Here is a 22,832-nt window from a genome sequence, read left to right on the forward strand (position 1 = left end):
ACAGAAGTAGAAAAACATAAAACATAAAATTTTACAATCTAGATTGACACTGTCACCCTCGAACGTCTGTGGCAAAGTTTCAAAAGTTGGCTGACAAAGTTTCTGCACTGCAAAAACTCAACTATCTTACCAAGAATATTTGTCTTATTTCTAGTCAAAATGTCATTTCTAGTCAAATCTAATCTCATTCTACTTAAAATAAGAAACATCACATAAAAAAGTAGCTTGTTTTTAGACACTTTTTACTTCTTTCAAGCAGATTTTCACTTGAAAAGTAGAAAAATCTGATAGTGGAGCAAGTTTTTCTTCCTTATTACAAGCACAAAAAACTTGCTTTCACTGGCATATTTTTCTACTTATTTCAAGTGAAAATTAGTTTGAAAAAAGTGAAAATGATCTAAAAACAAGTAAATTTTTAGGTGACAAGTCTTATTTCATCTGAAAAGAGTTTAGTTTTGACTAGAAATGAGACATTTTGACAAGAAATACGACAAATATTGGAAAGATTTTGAGTTTTTGCAGTGTGTGGCAGGGACGGCATGGCATCTCAGAGATGGTTTAAAAAAAAATAAAAGCAATACGTGAGGTGTTTGAGGGAACTCGAGTCACAGAAAATGTTCACACCCTTAAAAATCAGCTCTAAAATCAGTGTTATGTGATGTAATTGGGAAGTAACAGAGGACCGAGGATTGATCCCTGTGGGACGCCAGAATTAAGGAAATTTCAAATTCTCCATAAAGGAAACTCAAGTCACAGAAAATGTTCACACCCTCAAAAATCAGCGTATGTGATGTAATTGGGAAATAACAGAGGACCGAGTATTGATCCCTGTGGGACGCCAGAATTAAAGGAAATTTCAAATTCTCCATAAAACGCTTAAAGTTCAAAGTGTTTTCGCAGTGCGGTGCAGTTGACCTTAACAAAATCGAGGAGATTTCTTCGTTAATCACAAGGAAGAGGTCGTTAATAACGTCTCGGACGATGGGAGGAGTCTGTTTATCTGAAAATATAGAGGAGGCATCGTTAGGAGTTGGGGTTTTGTGATGAATATGATTTCATTTCATGGATCCATGTCGAAGGTTTTTCATGTCGGACAGTTCGTTTAAAAACATTAACTTGTACCAATGATGATGAGTCCAAACTGTCCAAATGATTGTGATTATTTCTCTTATAAAAACCACAGTTACGTGTTATTATTATTAAACTACCTAAAAACTCTCTACTACCTGTGTAGAGAGAGAAGTGCTGCAAAAAAACGTTGGACCTTTCACTTCCTGCGTTGTCAAGGGCAACAGGGCTAAAACTAACTCCCCCTCACACAAAGTTTTGAGAAAGGTGCTAATGATTGAATCTAGTAAAAAATATGATTATTGATAAACCTGCTTGTTTCCCTCTGAGAGATTCAAACCAAGTGGACGACACCACCGGTACGCTGCACATCAAGGGCTGGGCTGTTATTATGTTTTTTTTTGTTGCTTTTGTCGTTGTTTTTTGGTACTGAAACGTGTCTGTGTGTTTCTGAGAAATCAGATTCATGTTCTTTACTTGTTCTTTTAATCACATTTTGTGATTTTGCTTGTTCCAGACAGTATTTGATTTAACGGCTTCTTGTTTAAGATCAACGTAACGACTTCTACTGCTTCTTTTGGTGTCTAAAAAAAACAAAGAAAAGTGAGAATCTGGTACCTGAACCAAACGACACCCAGCCCCACTCGCCACTCCTCGTGTACGTTATATATATATATATATATATATATATAAAAACAACAAATTCCAGGGTAACTCTGCTGTTCGTCTGCTTTACACCTTTTTTAAAGGGATAGTTCAACATTTTGGCAAATTGGCCCATTGCCATAATCCCTATAGTCATAGCAGTAGGTTCGTTACCTTTAATTGTCGGTGCAAGCTATTTTTAGAACGGCGGAGCAGAGCCGTGAGCTGCTCAGAGCTACGCTACGGAGGCTCATTATGGGATTTTTTGGGGTTTCTCTCATCAAACTCATCAAATACACAATCCAACAACTCCACAACGCTCTGGTGGACAAGTTGTGAGCTGCACATTCACCACGCTATGAGATAATAACACAACGTTACCACACAGAGTTGTTTTAGAGGGAAATTCATGCAAAACCACTGATGCACGTTGCCTTCAGGGACAGTTTTTCATCAACAGTCTCTGTATTTCCCTCTAAAACAACTCTGTGTGGTAACGTTGTGTTATTATCTCATAGCGTGGTGAATGTGCAGCTCACAACTTGTCCACCAGAGCGTTGTGGAGTAGTTGTTGGATTGTGTATTTGATGAGTTTCATCAATGAGGGAAACCAAGAAATCCCAGAATGAGCCTCCGTAGCGTAGCTCTGAGCAGCTCACGGCTCTGCTCTGCCATTCTAAAAACACCTTGCACCGACAATTAAAGGTAATGAACCTACTGCTATGACTATAGGGATTATTATGGCAATGGGCCAATTTGCAAAAAAATTTTGAACTAACCCCTTTCATTTGGTTATTTGTAGCCTATGCATTTGCTGTAAGTAAATATGATTGGGTTTCCAGATTTTCCGGCTTGGAACGACAATCATGTCACAAGATGCAAAAAAAAAATGTCACAAAAAAGCAAAACAAAAACAAAACCCGACATCTTTCTCAGGCCTTCGATGGATCAGTTCCTTTGTACATTGACTTTTTCTCGGCTATGTGATTTAGCTTTAACTCTGACTTTACACTTGAGAGGTTTCTGTGTGTTGATAAACCGACGACCAGCATTAGGCCGACTTACTGTACAGTATTCTCACAAGTCACTTAAATATCCACATAACTGTTTATGCTTATATCGTTTTTTGATATAATGATGATGAAGACGCGCTGACGTTTCACCCAGTTGATCATTTTTGAAGCCCATGGTTTATACGGGAGTTCCTGATTTTTTAATTTTAATTTTAATTTTTTTTTAATGTACGGACGATTAATTAATTAATTAAATAATTTATTAATTAATTGATTAATTCAGCTCTTTGGTCAGATGAGCTCGGTGCCATCAGCAGGTAGTGGAGTTTTCACTGTGGCGTGTTTTGATACTGTGACTCCGCCTCTGTACACAGCAGAGAAATTTGACCAAAGAGCTCAGGTCAAGTCAAGATTTTCTTCTTCTTTTTAAAGGGATAGTTCACCCAAAAAATTCTAATTTCATTATTTCATCTCATTATCTCCTACTCCCCCCTCATGTTGGACTAATAAGGGCTGGGAGAAGTTTCAGAGTCCTCCGTGGCTTCTCTGAGTTACAGCGGGTCTCGGCGTAGCAGTGCATGTCCATATGACGGTTGCAAATGGATACCAACTGTCTTCGTAACAAAAAGACACACCAAAAAACATCCAGATACCTCCATGCTGCTCGTATGTAATGTCCGTCTTGTATTGAAGCCCCGAAATGAGAAATTGTTCAGAAAAAAATTAAATAAGTCTATATTTCAAGCTTGTTTGTAGCGGAAGCTCCTCTTCCCAGTTAGTCCAAATTTGAGCTTCGAGAAGCTTCCGCTACAAAACAAGCTTAAAACATAGACTTATTTAATTTTTTTCAGGACAATTTTGCATTTCGGGGCTTCAATACAAGAGGGACATTACATACGAGCAGCATGGAGGTATTTGGATGTTTTTTGGTGTGTCTTTTTGTTACGAAGACAGTTGGTATCCATTTGCAACCGTTATATATGGACATGCACTTTTCTTCGTAACAAAAAGACACACCAGAAAACATCCAAATACCTCCATGCTGCTCGTCTATAATGTCCCTCTTGTATTGAAGCCCCGACATGAGAAATTGTTCCGAAAAAAAATCAAATAAGTCTATATTTTAAGCTTGTTTGTAGCGGAAGCTCCCAGTGTTGCTCTATAGTTTCTCATATTGGGGCTTCAATACAAGAGGGACATTACAGACGAGCAGCATGGAGGTATTTGGATGTTTTTTGGTGTGTCTTTTTGTTACAAAGACAGTTGGTATCCATTCACAACCGTCATATGGACATGCACTGCTACGCCGAGACCCCCTGTAACTCAGAGAAGCCACGGAGGACTCTGAAACTTCTCCCAGCCCTTAGTCCACATGAGGGGGAGGAGATAATAATGAGTGAAAATGAAATTTGAATTTTGGGATTTGACTATCCCTTTAAAGCACTTTTGAACCAGTTCAGCTAAAGTGCGTCATTGTTAAAGGAGGGATTGGGGTTGTTGGGGGAGGCGACAGTCAGTCGATGTAAAGCTTAGGTGGCCAATATTTGGTGTATTTTTTTAATGTGATGCCATTGGAGGTGGAGAGACAGAGCCTGCTCATATTTATGTTTGTATTTCATGTCTAAATATGTAAATACAGTGTGTGTGTGTCTGGTATAGACACAAGGTAAATGTAGGATGACGAGAAACAAAAAGTTACGCTGCCTATAGTGTCGCGGTTGGCGCGGTCAGCCCTGAAGGAAACAGACTTTGTACAGTGTGTAAGGAATAAAATATAATGTGACATTGTATAGCTTCATTCCTGCTTTGTAATAAAACTTCTAGATCTTTTTTCTATTGAATTAAAGATGCCTTAGATAGCTGCACCCAGTATTTAATGATGTTTTTTTGTTTTTTTTTCCCCTGTCTAATTCCAGGTAACAACATTTATAAAATAAAAATCCTTTTGTGTTTTTAACTTATGTTACATGTGCACTGTTTAAAAGAAATTCCCAGGTTCCAAAAATTTGTAAATTTAATCTTGATTGTAATTAAAAACATAAGAAGATTTTCCAAATTGAGACATTTCTAGTGCTTGTTTTCTCTGAAATTAAACACTTCTTCCTCTTCTTCTCCTTCTTCTTCTCCAAGATCATCTGTTATATAATGTTCTGCATTCATTCTTTTGTGTACATCAGGAAAACCCCAGAGAACCAGCAAATCCACTTTATAAAACTGGTGCTAAAAAATAAAAGTTTGCCCCCTTTTTTACAGCCGCCCCCTGAATAAAGAACTCAAACCATTCTGGCTTCTTTTATTATCATCATTTTATCCATTTTAAGGTCAGTTAAAGCAGAAGTAAGTGATATTTTTGTGTTAATATAAGTCTCAAATAGTTGTATCTTTCGACAGCAATCACTTACATAGAGTGTTTGGTCTGAAACACGGGTCTGTCAGTCACTCTGCTCTGCTCTGAGCCCAGGAGAAAACTTTTCTCGTATCCTACAACCTTTATCCAATGAGGAGAGAGAACGGCATAAAGGGGCAGTCCTCTCTGTGTGTGCAGCCAAGGGACGCCGTGAATGTGGTGACGTAGGGACGAGGGCGGGGGCTGCTAACTCCATCGGCTGACAGGAAGTTATGGTGCGTTCAAGGCAACTCGTAACTCGTGTTTTTCTGACCTGTGAAGTGGTACCAGTTCGATCTGGTACGAGTTCACGGGTCAGAAGTTACGAGTGGCCGTTATAGTGACTTTCACAGGTAAAACAGGTCGGAGAAACACGAGTGGGTTGCCTGGAACGCTACAAAGTCGGAAGTTGTGACTTGAAGCTGTAATTTACGGTTTCAAAAGCCTGCCTGGAACGCAGCATTAGCGAAAACGACCGGATCGCTTACTTCTGCTTTAAAGATAGAAAAACCTTTCTTTTTTTTTTGTAACTTTTTCCCATGATATTTATACAAGATTTGTATGTATTTGTGGTTATAAATTCAACATCTTGGTAGTTTTTATTTTATTTTTAACATTATTGGTGTTTAAAGAGCATCTGTCATGAAGTGCATGGAGTAAAGTGCCTACTATTTTTAGTATTCTAAAATAAGAGAACTACCCTTAAGTGTCTGTCAGTGACATGAAAAGCATTAAAACTGAGATTATTATTGATATTATCTGGATGTTAAACATCACAGGTACCACATAAATCCATCTGTGGTGACTTTTAATACTATTCTTCGATAATGTGCGTTACACAAGCTGATTTAAAGCTGGTTGATCTCGGTAAGAACTGACTTAACTGTTGTAGAGTGACTCCAATTTTTATTTTTGCATTGATTTGTTTCCATTTCCATTCATTTGAGAATTTATTTTATGTTTTAATAGACTTAATTACGATTACTGACATTGTCGTTGTAGCTGTAACGTTCAAAAGTCCTCAACACAGCTGGAATTCAATCCTTATTATGCTGCAGCATCGTGTTTATAATAATTAATGCATGAAGCAGATTTTATTTATGCAATAAGCTACAAAAAAGTCCATAAAGTTGATTTAACGTCTCTGTAAAACAGTGTAAACACAAACTGAACGTTAAAACCATCATGGAGGGAGGATTCACTGCAGGACTGATGCTGTTTGTTTAGCTGCCAACTGAGTGCATGAGATAATTAATTATATGGTGGGAGAAAATATATTTATGAAGTAAAAACTACAAAAACAGGAAGTGGTCGTATTTTGAAAGAACAAAACAAACAAACAGATCAAACATGCAGCCAGAAGTTTATTTACTTCAACAAGCCGACATGTTTGTAAAACTAGATCTAATTCAAAGTCTGGCGGAGTCGAGACCCAAATTGACGCTCGGTGTGTTCAGGTGCAGTGGGAAGCTCCCGTTTGTGTCATAAACACAGGAATATCAACTCTGGACTTGCTTCAAGTAATAAAAACTTCTCTGCACATGTTTGAGTCGCCATCTGAAGCTGTCTGTGGAAAGAAATGTACACTTGAATCAAGTCCAGAGTTGATATTCCTGTGTTTATGACACAAACGGTAAAATACAGTGAAAAACAGCATTGTCTCCCTGTTCCCTCCTTCAACCCCTACACACTATAGCATGAAATGAAATATAAGTCTGCCGTGACTCCATATTCCTTATTTGCTAAGTATGTTTTTGTGTAACTGTGTAATAAAGTCTCTTGTCTTTACCCTCTCTGGGAAAAAAATGCCATTACTGTAACTCCCGACTCAGAGGCTGTGGCCCCCAGTTGTATGAAAAGTCTAAGGCCGAATTCCGATTCCCCCCTTAGCCCTAGCCCTTGGCCCTAACCCTTCGTTTTGCGCGTTCACGTGAAGTGGTAGGGGTGTCCCGATTCTGGTTCAGACGAGGGTTAGGGGGAAGGGGTAGGGCTATCTCGCCCTCGAAACGGAGATCTTTCAGGGGCACACTACGGACCGAGGGCTATGGCAAGTTTCCCAGAATGCATCTTGCGGCAACCGGCAGCTGATTTATTTCTCACTGTAGCGCTGTTATTACGTCATTTTGTTAAGTTTTAATATTTTTTCATGCGAGAAAGTAGCTGTTTAGATCCCAATGTGCGGTCGGTTTATCCACATGAGGCTGTTTAGACGTTTGCTCCGATGTTTTTCGGAGAAGTGAAGCTCCACGTTGGAGCCTCCACTTGTGGAGCAGATCAGCGGCTCGTCACGGAGACACCACCCCGTCCGGAGAGCTCGTCAGCCGGCCAACCTCCCGACCTCGTCCCGGTAGAAAAGACGATCGCTAATTAACTTACCCGCAGGGTTTTAAAGGTTTACCGCCGCGTAGTTACATTCTTTTTAGGAGGTAAATGCTAGTCTCATTGATGAAATGTAACAATTGTCGCATTAATTTGTTTGAATTAAAAGTGAAGCTTCATGTGTTTTGGACACAGAAGCAGAACTGCCTGGGGGATCTGTAGCAGAAATCACCACATTTACATCAATAAATACATGTTTTACAATGAACCGATCATTCTTCATTACATTTTATTTTATTTTATTAAGTTAACGTGGTTTTGAATAGAGGATTTGTGGCAAAAGCTCGTCACGTCTGCTTATGTGAAAGCCAGCAGAGACGACTGATGACGCATGTGATTGTTGAAGTGGTGTCCCAATTCGTAGGGGTTGACTACTCCTTGTAGCTCCGTTTCAAGGGCAAGGGTAAGGGCTAGGGGTAGGGCTAGGGGTAGGGGTAGGGATGAAAAATAGAATCTGACATGTCCCCCCCTTTTTTTTTTTTTTTTTTTTTTTTGCATTTTTACAAATACAATAAAAGTTTCACAAATCAGATATCGTGTAATAAAGTACCCTCTCTGGAAAAGAGTTTAAGTCGGTCTCCGACTGAGTAACATTCAACGCAATAGGGATTTCCTGAAAATACAGATAAGGAGGGGGAGTCATGCAGCCACACATTCGAGAAGTGAAAAGTGAAAGTGAAAGTATTCAGACGCCCTATTTAATGACAAAAGGAGCAGAAGGAGAGAGTCTAAAGTCTGATGCGGGTGAGTGCTAAAACATCATCATTATTATTATTATAGTTATTATTGAAGTGTGAGTCAGTTTGTCCCTGTGGACTGTGGAGGAAAGAAGAGTCACAGTGAACTTCAGTCCACACAGAGACACAGAGAGAGAAGAGGAGGAAACGAAAGCACGAGGTGGTAGCCTATACACTTCAAGCGCAAATACACAGACTATAGTGTCAAACTATTCCATTATTCTTCGTACTTCACCCACGAACCTGCACGTAACACAGACATGACTATTGATTGATTGATTGATTGATTTTTACACATACTGTATATCTTCACACACGATCTGATCGACTGTCTAGGTCTGTTACACAGGAAATAATTGTTCAGAACAAAGAGGAGAAGCTATAGATGTAGATATGAAGGCTTGGTTTGTTATGGACGTCAGAAATGCAGTTAAAATACTGCATACTTAAAGTTACGAATGATTCTTGCACTAACTGTTTGTTTTTATTATTCAGAATTTTACTCTATTTGTATCATCTTACTCTATATTTTATAAGTAAGTGGGTATGTGTGGGGGAAATGGAGGTGGGAGGGGGGAGTGTGTGTTGTATTTTGTGTAAATTAGAGCAGTGTAAAAGAGAGTAACGCCACCACCATTGACTCCCGTGGTAAGGGCTTAAGGGTTTAAGGGTTTTGCGCCCCTAGTGGCAGGATATGGGTATTGCAAAAGCGCCCAGAAAACCCATTCACTCCAATGTATGTGTGTTGCCCACTGGCTTGTAAATTGATGAAAACGGCCGTGTTTTTGTTTTTAGGTGTCTTGGTCATATCGAATTATACTTATAATTTGTTTATTACAAAATGTAGATTGAAACATTAATGTAGACAACTGTTTTTTTTTTACTCGCCTATGTGTTAATGTTTATCTGTAAAGGATCCTCTATAAATGTCCTTAAATTACTGAAAACACCTAGCCTGGTCGCGCCCACACTAGTGACGTCACGCCTCGCAAAAGCGCTGCTGACTTCTAGTCTGGCCAACCGTGCTATTAACTGGATTTCTGTCTCCCGAATTTTCGGGAACTCCACCCTCTTTTTCGAGAGAAATCAACGTCGAGCCTCTCCAACGGCTCTGGGTAGAGGCGTGTTCAAGTAAGTGACGCAGTAGAGCAGCGACCGGAAAGAGCGGTGTGATTGGTTTAAGCTTCGACACCGCCTATTCTGGCTTCGACCAATAGCAGACTGAGGCATTTGAGGGGGGCGGGTAAACCAGGTTTGAAGGATGCGCTTTGAGAAATGGATTCTCTTAACGTCTTGGCCAGACCCAATGCTGAGTATCAACATTGGAAAGTCGTGCCAACCAGGCTAGAAAACACCACACTAGCTCATTCACCAACAATGCAGAGTTGTCAGTTCTTGGGCGCTTTTGCAATTCCCATATTCCTCCATCAGGAGGCGCTTCCATTGGACCAATGCGTGTCATTACTCTCTTTTACAGTGCTCTAGGTGTAGCCTACCTGAGAAACGAGTTGATAGACTTCCACAGCCAGCCTGCAACAAATGGTCTATATTGGTAATAGTGCAAAGTAGAAATGTGCAGTGTGTGTCATGTGTAAAGTGCTGATTGACTATAAGTAATGACCAGACTTGTTATTGTACAGTGTGATGGCATGTGGCAGGAAAGATCATAACCTGCAACCTGCGAGGACATCGTTGTAGATATCCATCGGGAAGGGGACAGGCATTAATTTTTTGCTGTTGATGCTGATATGAATATTAAGTTATTATTTTTGGATAAATATAATAATAATAATAATATAATATTATTATAATACACCGTCAGACCCAGTAGACCCTCCCCCTCCAGAGAACAAGTTTGTCAACTGCAAACTTCTCCAGTCGTAGGGACTTCAGCACAGACAGACCGATAGAAAAACACTGTTGTCTGTGGAGCCAAGAGCCAACCTCTTAAAAAAAGCCGCTCACAGCCACAAATAATGCTCAGAACAGCACCAAACTTCATCATCAACAGTACAAACAGGGTCCCATCCCATAATACAAAGCATCAAACACCTGCTAGCTTTGTCTGGTTTCTATTGAAAAGAGACAAAAACACAGCTCACACACTCCCCTCCAGCCGCTCCTCCAGAGTCCAGTGATGTTTAGTTCCTGAAATGCAGTGACTGTGACAGTTTTGAATTGAAAAGAATTATAAATATTTTATCCAAAATCACATTATCAGCATGAGCACATACATAAAGCAGTTAGAAAAATACGTATCTTAGTCTAATGATGTACAATTCATATTCTCAAAATGCGATTTAAGAGGTTGCCAGTGTTCATAGAATTTATTGGTGGATCCCCGAAGTGTAAATTTGACTGTGACAGTTTGAGCAACTCAATGTTTAGTGTTCTGAAATAAGGAGGCTTATTGTAAATGGTAAATGGTAAGGACTTGCACTTATATAGCGCTTTTCTAGTCTCTTGGACCACTCAAAACGCTTTACACTGTAGGTCACATTCACCCTTTCACACACATTCATACACCCAATGGACACATTGGGGGGCAAGTGTGGGTTCAGTGTCTTGCCCAAAGACCCTTCAACATGTTGTTGTTCAACTGGGCTAGCTTTAAAGCAGAAGTAAGCGATCCGGTCGTTTTGGCTAATGCTGCGTTCCAGGCAGGCTTTTGAAACCGTAAATTACAGCTTCAAGTCACAACTTACGACTTTGTAGCGTTCCAGGCAACCCACTCGTGTTTCTCCGACCTGTTTTACCTGTGAAAGTCACTATAACGGCCAATCGTAACTTCCGACCCGTGAACTCGTACCAGATCAAACTGGTACGACTTCACAGGTCGGAAAAACGGGCTGCCTTGAACGCACCATAACGTCTTGTCAGCAGATGGAGTTAGCAGCCCCCGCCCAAGTCCCTACGTCACCACATTCACGCGCATCCCTTGGCTGCACACACAGAGAGGACCGCCCCTTTATGCCGTTCTCTCTCCTCATTGGATAAAGGTTGTAGGATACGAGAAAAGTTTTCTCCTCGGCTCAGAGCAGAGCAGAGTGACTGACAGACCCGTGTTTCAGACCAAACACTCTATAGAAGTGATTGCTGTGGGAAGATACAACTATTTAAGACTTAAATTAACACAAAACTATTGCTTACTTCTGCTTTAATGTACTGTAGCACACCACAATACAGTCAACGCATCTCTGCAGTCTGCTCGCCAACAACACTTTGTTCTTCTACTGTAGTTCCTGTAATACTACCGTATATGTCCAGCCTAGAGCACAGCTACCCGACCCGAGCCTGCATTCGGTAATCAACTCGTCAAGGCTTCTGTATTAGTAGCAAGCAGCTGAGGGAGAGTGGGTGAGTTGTGTTTTCGTCTCTTTTCAATAGAAACCAGGCAAAGCTAGCAGGTGTTTGATGCCTCGTATTATGGGATGGGAGTGGGACCCTGTAAATACTGTTGATGAAGTTTGGTGCTGTTCTGAGCATTATTTATTGCTATCAGCATCTTCTTTGATGGCGGTTGTTGCCTGACCCTGATGTTGAGTAACATTTATGCTTTCTGTGAATGTTATGGCAAGGCAAGGCCAGGGCAAGGCAGTTTTATTTGTATAGCCCGTTTTTACAGTTTGTCTCAAAGGGCTTCACATGGCATCACAACAACATCCTCTGCCCTTAGACTCTGCTTTTGTTATTTTGTTTAATACTTGTGTGAAACTTTGGGCATCATGGGACGCAAGACAAATTTCAGAGTGATCTGACAATAAAGTGTAATCTTATCTTATCTTATCTTGTTACCCCAGCAGACAATGGCAAAGAATGTAACACAGCAATGATGGACTGATAGAACATGCACAGCATTACATTACAGATGTCAAAGGACCTGAGTCTTCCCAAAAAGAAAAGCCTGCTTTGTGTCTGTGGTGACTATCCAAAAAGCAAAATCTTATCAATCACCTGATGGTGGCTGGAGGACGATCTTTACTTGAGTTCAGAGGAAAAAATAAAGGAAAAAATTAGGTTGTGCCAGGTTGTTCTCTTTGGGTGAGGTTCCCATTTATTGCAACAAAAAGAAGTTATTAAAGGTGTACAGAAATGGCCGTTTGTCCTGTTTGTCGCGCCGAGTTGTCACGAGCTGCAACACGAGTTTACCCGAGTGAGGAAAACTAATTTGATTGGTCGTTATCGAGCGGGCGGGATATTCAAAGCTTGGGGCGAGACCGAGCTCCGTGTGTGTGTGTGTGTGTGTGTGTCTCAGACGTTTGATTGAAGGATGATGGATCCAATATCAGTGGCTGGTGAATCGTGTACAGGCTGACGTATAATCTGTGCGCCTGCATTATCCAATGCGAAAAAAAAAAACACACTTTCATCCCGGATTTACTCAAAAATAGAATTTTGCACAAAGTTTGGCCTACAACGTCTGATAGATGAGTTATTACACTGATTTTATCACCCAGAGTGGGCTTAAAGCAGTACTAAAGAACTTTCAGTTTTGGTTGAGTTTGGCGGCGCCTGTGGACCAAAGCGGTAGTGTTTTGCCTGAAGGAAGACTCCATTTCCCATGAACACTAGCGTGAAGCCCTGTAAATATCCTGCATTAAAATTAACAAAAGACATCAAAACTAAGTTTCTGTTTCCAGTGGATCATTTCAAAGTGAAAACACAAACATAGTCCATTGCTAAAGTGCTGTTTTGCCTGTTCCCTCCTTGTTGTGACTCGCAAAAGTGAAAGTGAAGGAAGACTCCATTTCCCATGAACACTAGCGTGAGAGCAGGGTTCCTACCATGCTCCTCAAAGCTGCTTAGTGCCAGAGAAAGAGATACAGACCCCCTCAGGCCATGACAGAGGTGTCATTCAACTTGTTGTAAGTCGATGTATCATCACAAAAGTTATGAAAATATTTTATGAAGGTTGAAAAGTTCCTTAGTGTTGGTTTAAATTCAATTTTCTTTTCTGTACACCTTTAATAAACAGAAAAATTACCATAAAGATGATGCAGATTGCAGCAAAACAAAAATCCCTGGCTTTCCTCTGACTGCCAGTAAGAACTGTGAGAGAGCCCACCAGCACCATCAAACTCAAACTAATTGCTTCTCATGCCAGGCAGGTTTTACTCCACAGCAGCTGCTGGGGTTTCAAACAAACAAAAGAAAAAGGTACTGCCCCCTTGTGGTCAAAATAAAAACTTGCACAAGACACAAACTTGAAAAGGTGGCTCCTACAGTGTCTTTTTGTGTACGCTTGTGTGTACAGACCAATCCAACCTGTCATCAAGGTGTACTCCAAGGTACTTGTATGACTGAACCCACTCAATGTCCACCCCATCCACAGTCACAGGCCGCGAGGAGCGACAGGAGTCTGATTACAAGTCCAAGCGTGGTGGAAAACTCCCTCTCTCTTGCTGACGTCACAGATGACCCACTGATCAGTGTTCAGTCAGTTTGTTTGTTGTGGTTGTTTTTCCTCCAGTGCAGGGATCTTGTGCAGAGGTGGCTCCTGTTCTGGCAGCACTGACTTACAGGTTGATTGTTGAGCTCAGATTAAAGTTGGTCTGGGGGAATGAGGAGGGAGCTTGTTGTGTGATAAACACCAGTGTTGTGTATTAACAACATGGGCTTATTATACTGTACACTCTGTATGTGTGTGTCATCTCTTACTGGTTTCCCTCTCAGACTGAATGAAGTCCTGAAGATGAGTGTTCGTGTAGATGAAGACGAGGACGGAGCAGATTCTCCAGGATCCATCTGTCTGTCCATGAAGAGTGACAGGTCCAAAGGATACCCACCAAACTTCAGTCCTGAACCTGAACCTGGACCCTCAGAGTCACGGTAAGCGACGGTTTCTACTGTAAACTGAGCTGATTCAGTCATTAGACTCATGTGAAGGAAACAGAGAGAAACCAGGAACCAGATCCATCAGACTTGTTAAAATATTCCAGTAAAATGACAAATAAAAAGAAGTTGGACTTCACTACACACTACAGTCAGCTGTTAGCTCCTATAGCAGCCCCTCAGTGGCTTTAAGTTCAGCCTCAGCTGAGGTTTTCATTCAGCTCGCCTCACTACACTCATCTCCCGCTTCTTTCTCTCTCTCTCTGCTCCTCTGGGGTCTCATTTATAAATGTTGCATATGCACAAAACAGGGCCTGAAAGTGGCGTACGTCACTTTTCACGCAAAGGTTGTAATTTATAAAAAACGATCTTGACGGTAGAATGTGCGCACCCATAATAAGCAAACTCTGACCCATGCATACGTATCGTCTGGAGGAAAAGGGGAATTGGCGACACAGATGGTGTGGTGGTGAACTGAAGTCACATCGTAGAACTGTAGAGTGAGAAGAACAATTGTTTTTATTATTGCCCTTCACACATTTAATTTCAACCCATATCATGTGTTAGATGCAAGTTATCAGAATGACTTAATTCAACAGTGTTATTTTGCATTTGACTGAGTAATTGTTAACGAAACATCTTCTTAGAATCTAACTGAAAATTCAATATCAAAATTCCTTCTCTATATTTAATCACCACCATCTCTCCGTCATATTGTCCACTCCTGGAGTTCAGGGGGAGGACGGCGCGGTTGCATGAAATAAAGCATCCAGGTTGCCTTACATGCTGTGAATAATGAGATATTTTCCTATGATACTGTGAACATATGACCGAGAGTCAATTAAATATTAAAGCCTGTAAAAAAGCCAGTAATTGTTCGATCGTTACACTCTGTTTTCTTGTTATCAGTGTAACGGAGGTCTGCGGGTATCATAGACTGTATAAAGAATGGACGTAGCACCCGTGACGTCACCCATTGGTTTGGGGGAGTCTGTTTTGTGCCGCTACTACGGGGGTTTGAACTGCGCCATGTTGGATTTCACTTTCCATATTTGGAGAGGTGCGGCGGTTAGCCGGCCGAGAACCCGCACACTGGCCTCGAAGCAGTGGTCTCCGGACCTGTCACTCAACGCTCAACTAATTGGCCAGAACTTTAAACCTAATAACCTAAAGTGTGTGCGGGGGTAGAAACTATCGGTTGAGACCAAAAAAATAAAATGTACCAGGCTGTAAATATGTTTTTTTAAGCTGTAAAGTCGGCTATTTTAACATGGGGCTCAATTGGAGTTGCTCCCTTCTGACACCAGCCCCCAGAGGAAGCCGAGGGGATTGCAGTCTTTTGAACGCGGAAGTGAGCTTCACTTCTCAGCTTGACAACTGCCCCCTTGGCGGGTATAGCCACAGTCACGAAGTACCAGTGAGGAGAAGCAACGACGTGTGGCAGTTAGCGGTACTGAAGTTAAACTCACTCACCCGTAAAAAACGTGCAAACCCACTTGCCAAGTGGTCATTGACCTCTTGGCAAAACGGTTTGCATCGTTTGCAAAGGGAAGTTTGCTTACAAGTGTGCGTATGCTGGGTTTTATGAATATGAATATTTTTTGGCGCACACAAAATTTGGCTTTTGGTCGTACATATACCTTTAGTAACGATCCTACGCACAGTTTAATAAATGAGGCCCAGCTGTGACTGTGACATGTTAGTGATACAGAAATCCATTGCCCCACCGGCAATGGATACGCCTATCGGCGATCTCCTGGGAGGGCGATTAGGACGATCTGAGAATGTCAAGATCGCCCAACACTAACAGAAATATATTAACAGGGAGAAGACAGCAGCTGGAGACTGGACACAGAATAAAAACGTGTTTCTGTTTGCAGAGGTCAGAACCAAAGACTGAGAGCAGAGTCTCCAGGATCCATCTGTCTGTCTATGAAGAGTGACTGGTCCAGAGTTACTCCTCCATACTTCAGTCCTGGACCTCGACCCTCAGAGTCACAGTAAGAGATCTCTGCTCCTCTGGTTACTGAAGCCCTGCCCTCTTGAGGTGGACAACCAATCAGTGCACAGATGTGGAGCTGTGACATGTTGTTGATACAGTAATGTCTTCACAGAGAGAAGAGGAGTGGTGTCTCTGTGGATGAGCAGCTGTCCTGCTGTGGTCTCTGTCAGGACGTCCTGAAGGATCCAGTCTCCACCAGCTGTGGACACTGGTTCTGCAGACAATGTTGCATCTCAGACTGGGACCAGTCTGGTTCTTCAGGACCCCCCTCCTGTCCCCAGTGTGGAAAAAGACCCAGAACCAGAGGTGAGCTGCAGACAGCCAATCAGAGCAGCTGTGTACAAAGTGAGACTGGAACAATGAAGAAAATCCACACACCATAGAAGCTCCCTTTCAAGGATTTAATAGCATCGTGACGTTTCGAGCAGAACGCTCTTTAGACGCTCTGTCACAATGCTATTAAATCCTTGAAAGGGAGCTTTTATGGTGTGCGGATTTTCTTCATTGTTCTAGTATTCCCTCCTTTATCCAGCACCCATCCCAACTGGGCCTATCTGATGTGCGTGTTTTTTTTTTTTGTTTTTTTTTACAGTTTTACAAAGTGAGACTGAACATCTGTCTGCTGATGTGGTCATTTCTGAAACCAGGACCTGTTGTTTTTGACAGAGTCATTGTTCCATCACACAGCACTGACATTTAAGATGATGATTGAAACCTTCTCTTTGTTGATTGTAGTTTTTCTGTAGCTGATGAAAATAATCTGATCAGATTGTCAGACTCTCTGTCTTCAGTCTGACTCTGTCTCTTCTCTCTCAGCAGATCGTGGTCTGCAGGAGGTTTTAGATCAACATAAGATCAGTCTGAGGAGCAGATGTGAACGAGTGACTGAAGGAACCGAGGGAACAGGAAGTGGAACAGGAAGTGGAACCCTCCTCAACAGGATCTACACTGAGCTCTACATCACAGAGGGACAGAGTGAAGAGGTTAATACCCAACATGAGGTGAGACAGCTGGAGACAACGTCCAAGAAGAAGACCCTCCATGACACTCCAATCAAGTGCAACGACATCTTTAAAGACTTACCTGTCCAACAGAGAGAGGACGTCTCTACGGTCTCACCTGTCCAACAGAGAGAGGACGTTTCTACAGTCTCAACTGTCCAACAGAGAGAGGACGTCTCTACGGTCTCACCTGTCCAACAGAGAGAGGACGTCTCTACGGTCTCACCTGTCCAACAGAGACCCATCAGAGTGGTTCTGACCAACGGTGTCGCTGGCATTGGAAAAACCTTCTCGGTGCAGAAGTTCACTCTGGACTGGGCCGAGGGCTTGGAGAACCAAGATGTCAGTCTGCTGGTTCTGCTTTCGTTCAGGGAGCTGAACCTGATCAGAGATCAGCGGTTGAGTCTTCTCAGGCTGCTCCATGTTTTCCATCCAACATTACAGAAGGTGACAGCAGAGCAGCTGGCTGTCTGTAAACTTCTCTTCATCTTTGACGGCCTGGATGAAAGCCGACTGTCACTGGACTTCAACAACAGGGAGGTTGTGTCTGATGTCACACAGACCTCATCAGTCAACGTGCTGCTGACAAACCTCATCCAGGGGAATCTGCTTCCCTCGGCTCTGGTCTGGATCACCTCCAGACCTGCAGCAGCCAATCAGATCCCTTCTACATGTGTTGACAGGGTAACAGAGGTCCGAGGCTTCACTGACGCCCAGATGGAGGAGTACTTCAGGAGGAGGTCCAGTGATGAAGATCTGTCCAGAAGAATCATCTCACACATCAAGACGTCCAGGACCCTCCACATCATGTGTCAAGTCCCAGTCTTCTGCTGGATCAGTGCTACAGTTCTGGAGCACATGTTGACCACAGACCAGAGAGGAGAGCTGCCCAAGACCACGACGGACCTGTTCTCACACTTCCTGCTGGTCCAGACAAAGAGGAAGACGAGCAAGTACGGTGAAGGACATGAGACGAGTCCACAGGAGCTGACGGAGGCCGACAGGGAAGTTCTTCTGAAGCTGGGGAGGCTGGCGTTTGAACAGCTGGAGGAAGGAAACATCATGTTCTACCAAGAAGACCTGGAGCAGTGTGGTCTGGATGTCACAGAGGCCTTGGTGAACTCAGGACTCTGTACTGAGATCTTCAAAAGAGAGAGTGTGATCTTCCAGAAAACAGTCTACTGCTTTGTTCATCTGAGTGTTCAGGAGTTTCTGGCTGCAGTCTACATGCTCCACTGTTTCACCAACAGGAACACACAGGTCCTGGAGAACTTCCTGGGAAAACAAGATGTTGATTTAACCCTGGATGACTTCCTGCAGAGAGTCTTGGAGAAATCCCTCAGAAGTAGAAATGGTCACCTGGACCTGTTTGTTCGCTTCCTTCATGGCCTCTCTCTGGAGTCCAACCAGAGGCTGTTAGGAGGTCTGCTGGGTCAGACAGACAACAGTCCAGGAACCATCCAGAGAACCATCAACAACCTGAAGAATATGAATAGTCATGAAATCTCTCCTGACAAAAGCATCAACATCTTCCACTGTCTGACGGAGATGAAGGACCAGTCAGTTCATCAGGAGATCCAACAGTTCCTGGAGTCAGAGAACAGATCAGAAGAGAAACTCTCAGAGATCCAGTGTTCAGCTCTGGCCTACATGCTGCAGATGTCAGAGCAGGTTCTGGAAGAGTTGGACCTGGAGAAGTACAACACATCGCAGGAGGGACGACGGAGACTGATCCCAGCTGTGAGGAACTGCAGGAAGGCTGGGTGAGTCCAGACATGATCTTTATAGTTATTGATCAGTGGATCAGATCAGTAGTAACACCTGGAAACGGCTCAGGCGGAGTTTTGATATCTCTACGATTGGCACACTCTCCCTAGTACCCCTTTTTACATAGGGGAACCACCGCCCCGGTCTGCCACTCTTTAAGCACTGCTCCAGACTTCCAAGCAATGTTGAAAACTTAGTGTCATACTAGTCCCTCAACATCCAGAGCCTTCAGTATCTCCAGGTGGATCTCATCTATGTGGAGTTGTTTGGCTACCTCAACAACTTCCCTCTAGAAAATTCATGTTGATCCCTCATCGTCCTCCAACTCTGCCTTTTCTACAGAGGGTGGATTTGATGGACAAGTTGTGTTGAGGAGTTCCTCAAAGTTCTCCTCAGAGGCTTTGAACATCGACCATTCTGATTCTGGAGGTGGGAGTAGAAGTTATCTAGGGCACAGGCCTCCTCCAGATGTTCCCAGTTCACCCACACTACTTGTTTGGGCCTACAAGGTCTATCCAAAGGTTTTCCCCTCTACCTGAGCCAACTCACCATCAGATGGTGATCAGTAGACAGCTCAGGGGCCAGGGCCTCTCTTCAGAAAGTGTCCAGAACATGCGACCTTTGCCCCAAGGTTGCCCTGGTACCATATACACTTATGAGAATCCTTATGTTTGAACATGTTGTTCATTATGGACAAACCATAATCAGCACAGAAGTCCAACAATAAAGATCAGGGCTGTTCCTCCCAATCACGGCTCTCCAAGTGTCACCACCCAGAGGCTTGTGAGTTTCCCCATATGTCCAACCTAAAGCACTCCACCTCCCACACAAGCTCCAGCCCCGTCCCCCCAGAGAAGTAACGTTCCACATCCCCAGAGCCAGCCTCAGCCACCCAGGTCCGGGTCGCCAAGTACCCTTGACTTCATTGCCACCCATCTGGCAGCACATGCAACCCAATCATATTCATGCAAAACAACTTTGATTGATGCATTAGACAATTGACACATGAATATAATTCACATATTTTGAAAACATAGAGAGTGAGGCCCCCCCCTGTGTCTTGCTGCACCAAGACACACGCAGTACATGGCTGTCTATGAGGACAATTAATCAGTGTATTTTCAGCCGCCTATGAGAATAATCTCAAAATAATACACCAGTACATACAAGAGTACGATATAAAGTAAAAATGTACAGTGCATCAGCTGGGCAGAAAAAAGCATGATGCACTGGTGTTCACCTTTCTACTGCAGAATAGTATACTTAATGGCCATGTGTACCTCATACAACCCCACTTCAAAAAAGCATGTTGCATGTTTGCTGCATGATCATTATTTAGCAAAGTAGCTGCATCAGACAGAGACACTGACCTGTGGTTGTGATTATGAGGTCAAACCAACGACTTTACAATGGGCCCAATATTACACACAGGTTAAATGCTGCCATGTTATGTATTGACTGATTCTATGTTTTCTCTAATCACAGACTACGTTGCTGTGGACTCTCAGAAACTGACTGCGGAATTGTGGCATCAGCTCTTAAGTCCAACCCCTCCCACCTGACAGAACTGGACCTGAGCTACAACTGGAACTTGCATGATTTAGAAGTGAAGGTTCTGTGTGCTGGACTGGAGAGTCCAAACTGTAGACTGGAGACTCTGAGGTTAGTTTGTCTGTATTCAGCTCAAATGTTTGAAGTTGTTGTTGGTTGAGGATTTAAACAAAGAGCTGGAGAAGAGAAAGGACTCAGTGTTAGGAAGGTGAGACCAGTCATAGAGTTTGAGGGGCGGTGTTTACCTCAGTTGGTAGAGCACCCGCCCCATGTGTTGAGGCTATGGTCCTCACTGCAGGCGACCCTGGTTCGAGTCCCGCGCCATGTGGCCCTGTCCTGCATGTCACCGCCCCCACACCCCCCCACCCACTCTGCCTCCTGTTTCCTGTCTCTCTCTCAACTATCCTGTCAATTAAAGGCAAAAAAGCCCCCCAAAAATAGATTAAAAAAAGAGGGTGAGACCAGTCATAGAGTTTGTGATGGAGAGAAGTTCTAGCATTTGAAAACACTGTATTTTATCTTCAAATCATAAACTTGATGAGAATCAAACTCACAGATCTTCTGGTGATTTGAACATGACAGAAGCTTCATCTGTTTTCAACAAATATTTCACCAAGCTTAAGTCACATCAGTGACAAAGGTTTCTAAGGTCCCAGTTTAGTTCCAGCTGAGTCTTGAAAACAGAACCTGTTGTGTCCATTTTCACTGTTGATCATTTCATTTTTGGTGTCTGTTCAAACAGATTTACAGGCTTTAATGTTCAAAACGAGGTGATTTTCCTTTCACTGTAGATGTGACATGTGTCTGAATCGCTCTGACAGAGCTCAGGCTCTTTGAGATCCAATAATAGAAGAACAAAGTCCCTCTATTCATTTAGACACTGACCATTGATCATAACTGATCTGATTGATTATCAGTGATTTGATGTACAATTTCGATTCTTAATTCAGATTGGAGTACTGCAGGTTGTCAGAGATCAGCTGTTCTTCTGTGCTTTCAACTCTGAAGTCCAACCCCTCCCACCTGAGACACCTGGACTTGAGCTCCAACTGGAACCTGCAGGATTCAGGAGTGAAGGATCTTTGTGGTTTTTTGGAGAGTCCAGACTGTAGACTGGAGACTCTGAGGTCAGATTCTGTTTTATTTTGGTATTGACATGTGTGTTGTCTTTGAAAACTCAAGCATCGTCAGTAAATCTCTGATAAATGTGGCTGCACAACATGAGTATTTCATCACTTCTTTTATTCTTTATTCAGATTGGAGCGTTGCAGTTTGTCAGAGATCAGCTGTTCTTCTCTGGTCTCAGCTCTGAAGTCCAACCCCTCCCACCTGAGACACCTGGACCTGAGCTACAACAGGAACCTGAAGGATTCACACCTGAAGGATCTGAGTGGTTTTCTGGAGAGTCCAGACTGTAGACTGGAGACTCTGAGGTCAGTTCACTGACTGTTACTGTTGTAGATCTTCGATCTTTGATCCACAACTAAACCTGATTGATCTTCACACACTTTGATGTCATGAATGAAGGACGTTTGAAACAGTTGTCGTCTCATGTTTCCAGTTGTTCTTGTCTCACATTGAGACCAAGAACGACCTTAGTTATCAGGGCCTCTAAACTTCGATCCAGTTCAGTCCTGAATAAAAGTGATGGAGTCAGTGTTTAGTCCAACATGTCTGATCAGATATTGATTCTATATTGACAGACTGTCCTGAGGTCAGCAGCAATGATCGATCAGTTTTGACAAGAAGAGGTGAATGAATGTTGTACTGCTTTTATTCTTTATTCAGATTAAATTACTGCAAGCTGTCAGAGATCAGCTGTTCTTCTCTGGGCTCAGCTCTGAGGTCCAACTTCTCCCACCTGAGAGAACTGGACCTGAGGGGAAATGACCTGAAGGATTCAGACCTGAAGGATCTGATTGATCTCCAGAAAAGAGTCCAGACTGTCGACTGTAGACTCTGAGGTCAGTTAAATCTGTAGCTGTTTCCCTCCAGATCAATCAACTCATGAAGGAAAAGTGTTTCTGGATAATTCCTGTCATTCATCACCTCTTCTGTGTGTGTTTCTAGGTGTTACTAGAGCTTCTTCATCTTTGACTGATAGAGGAACCAGAGGAAGTGCAGGTGACGACAGTGCTTCAGTCTGAACTGATCTGAAAACAGCTCCACTGTCACACACAACAGGTCTAGAGTGTCATTCTATGCTGATCAAATTAATTGAGCTTTTAAAAATGTTGTTTTTTCAGTTCAGATGCACCAGTGGCAAAGAATCAGATGTTTACAATAGAAGCTCCATGGTCACACACGGTCAAAAAATTAGAAATCTCATGCAGAAAAGTAAAAAGAGAAATGTTATTTTATGACAAATAAACAGGAGAGTAAAGGTCAGCAGTGTTCAAACACTGATATGTCAGGTGTGGAGGAAGGAGTCAATATTCTTTTGAATTAAAT

The 22,832-nt window shown here is 42.6% G+C and overlaps 1 protein-coding gene across 1 annotated transcript; it reads left to right on the forward strand.

Moving 5' to 3' along the window:
- Positions 1–13,600: 13,600 nt before the first annotated feature.
- On the forward strand, positions 13,601–22,570 carry LOC310984685 (NLR family CARD domain-containing protein 3-like). The gene is made up of 11 exons (XM_083969982.1): positions 13,601–13,664; positions 13,902–14,057; positions 15,941–16,060; positions 16,175–16,407; positions 16,879–17,147; positions 17,265–18,826; positions 20,316–20,492; positions 21,332–21,508; positions 21,638–21,814; positions 22,170–22,345; positions 22,452–22,570. The coding sequence occupies exons 2-10, from the start codon at positions 13,921–13,923 to the stop codon at positions 22,342–22,344; spliced, it is 3,027 nt and encodes a 1,008-aa protein (XP_083826108.1). The 5' UTR covers positions 13,601–13,664; positions 13,902–13,920; the 3' UTR covers position 22,345; positions 22,452–22,570.
- The last annotated feature ends 262 nt before the right edge of the window (positions 22,571–22,832 follow it).

This window comes from Trachurus trachurus (assembly GCF_905171665.1).
Source record: "Trachurus trachurus genome assembly, chromosome: 1".
Classification (NCBI taxonomy): Eukaryota; Metazoa; Chordata; class Actinopteri; order Carangiformes; family Carangidae; genus Trachurus; species Trachurus trachurus.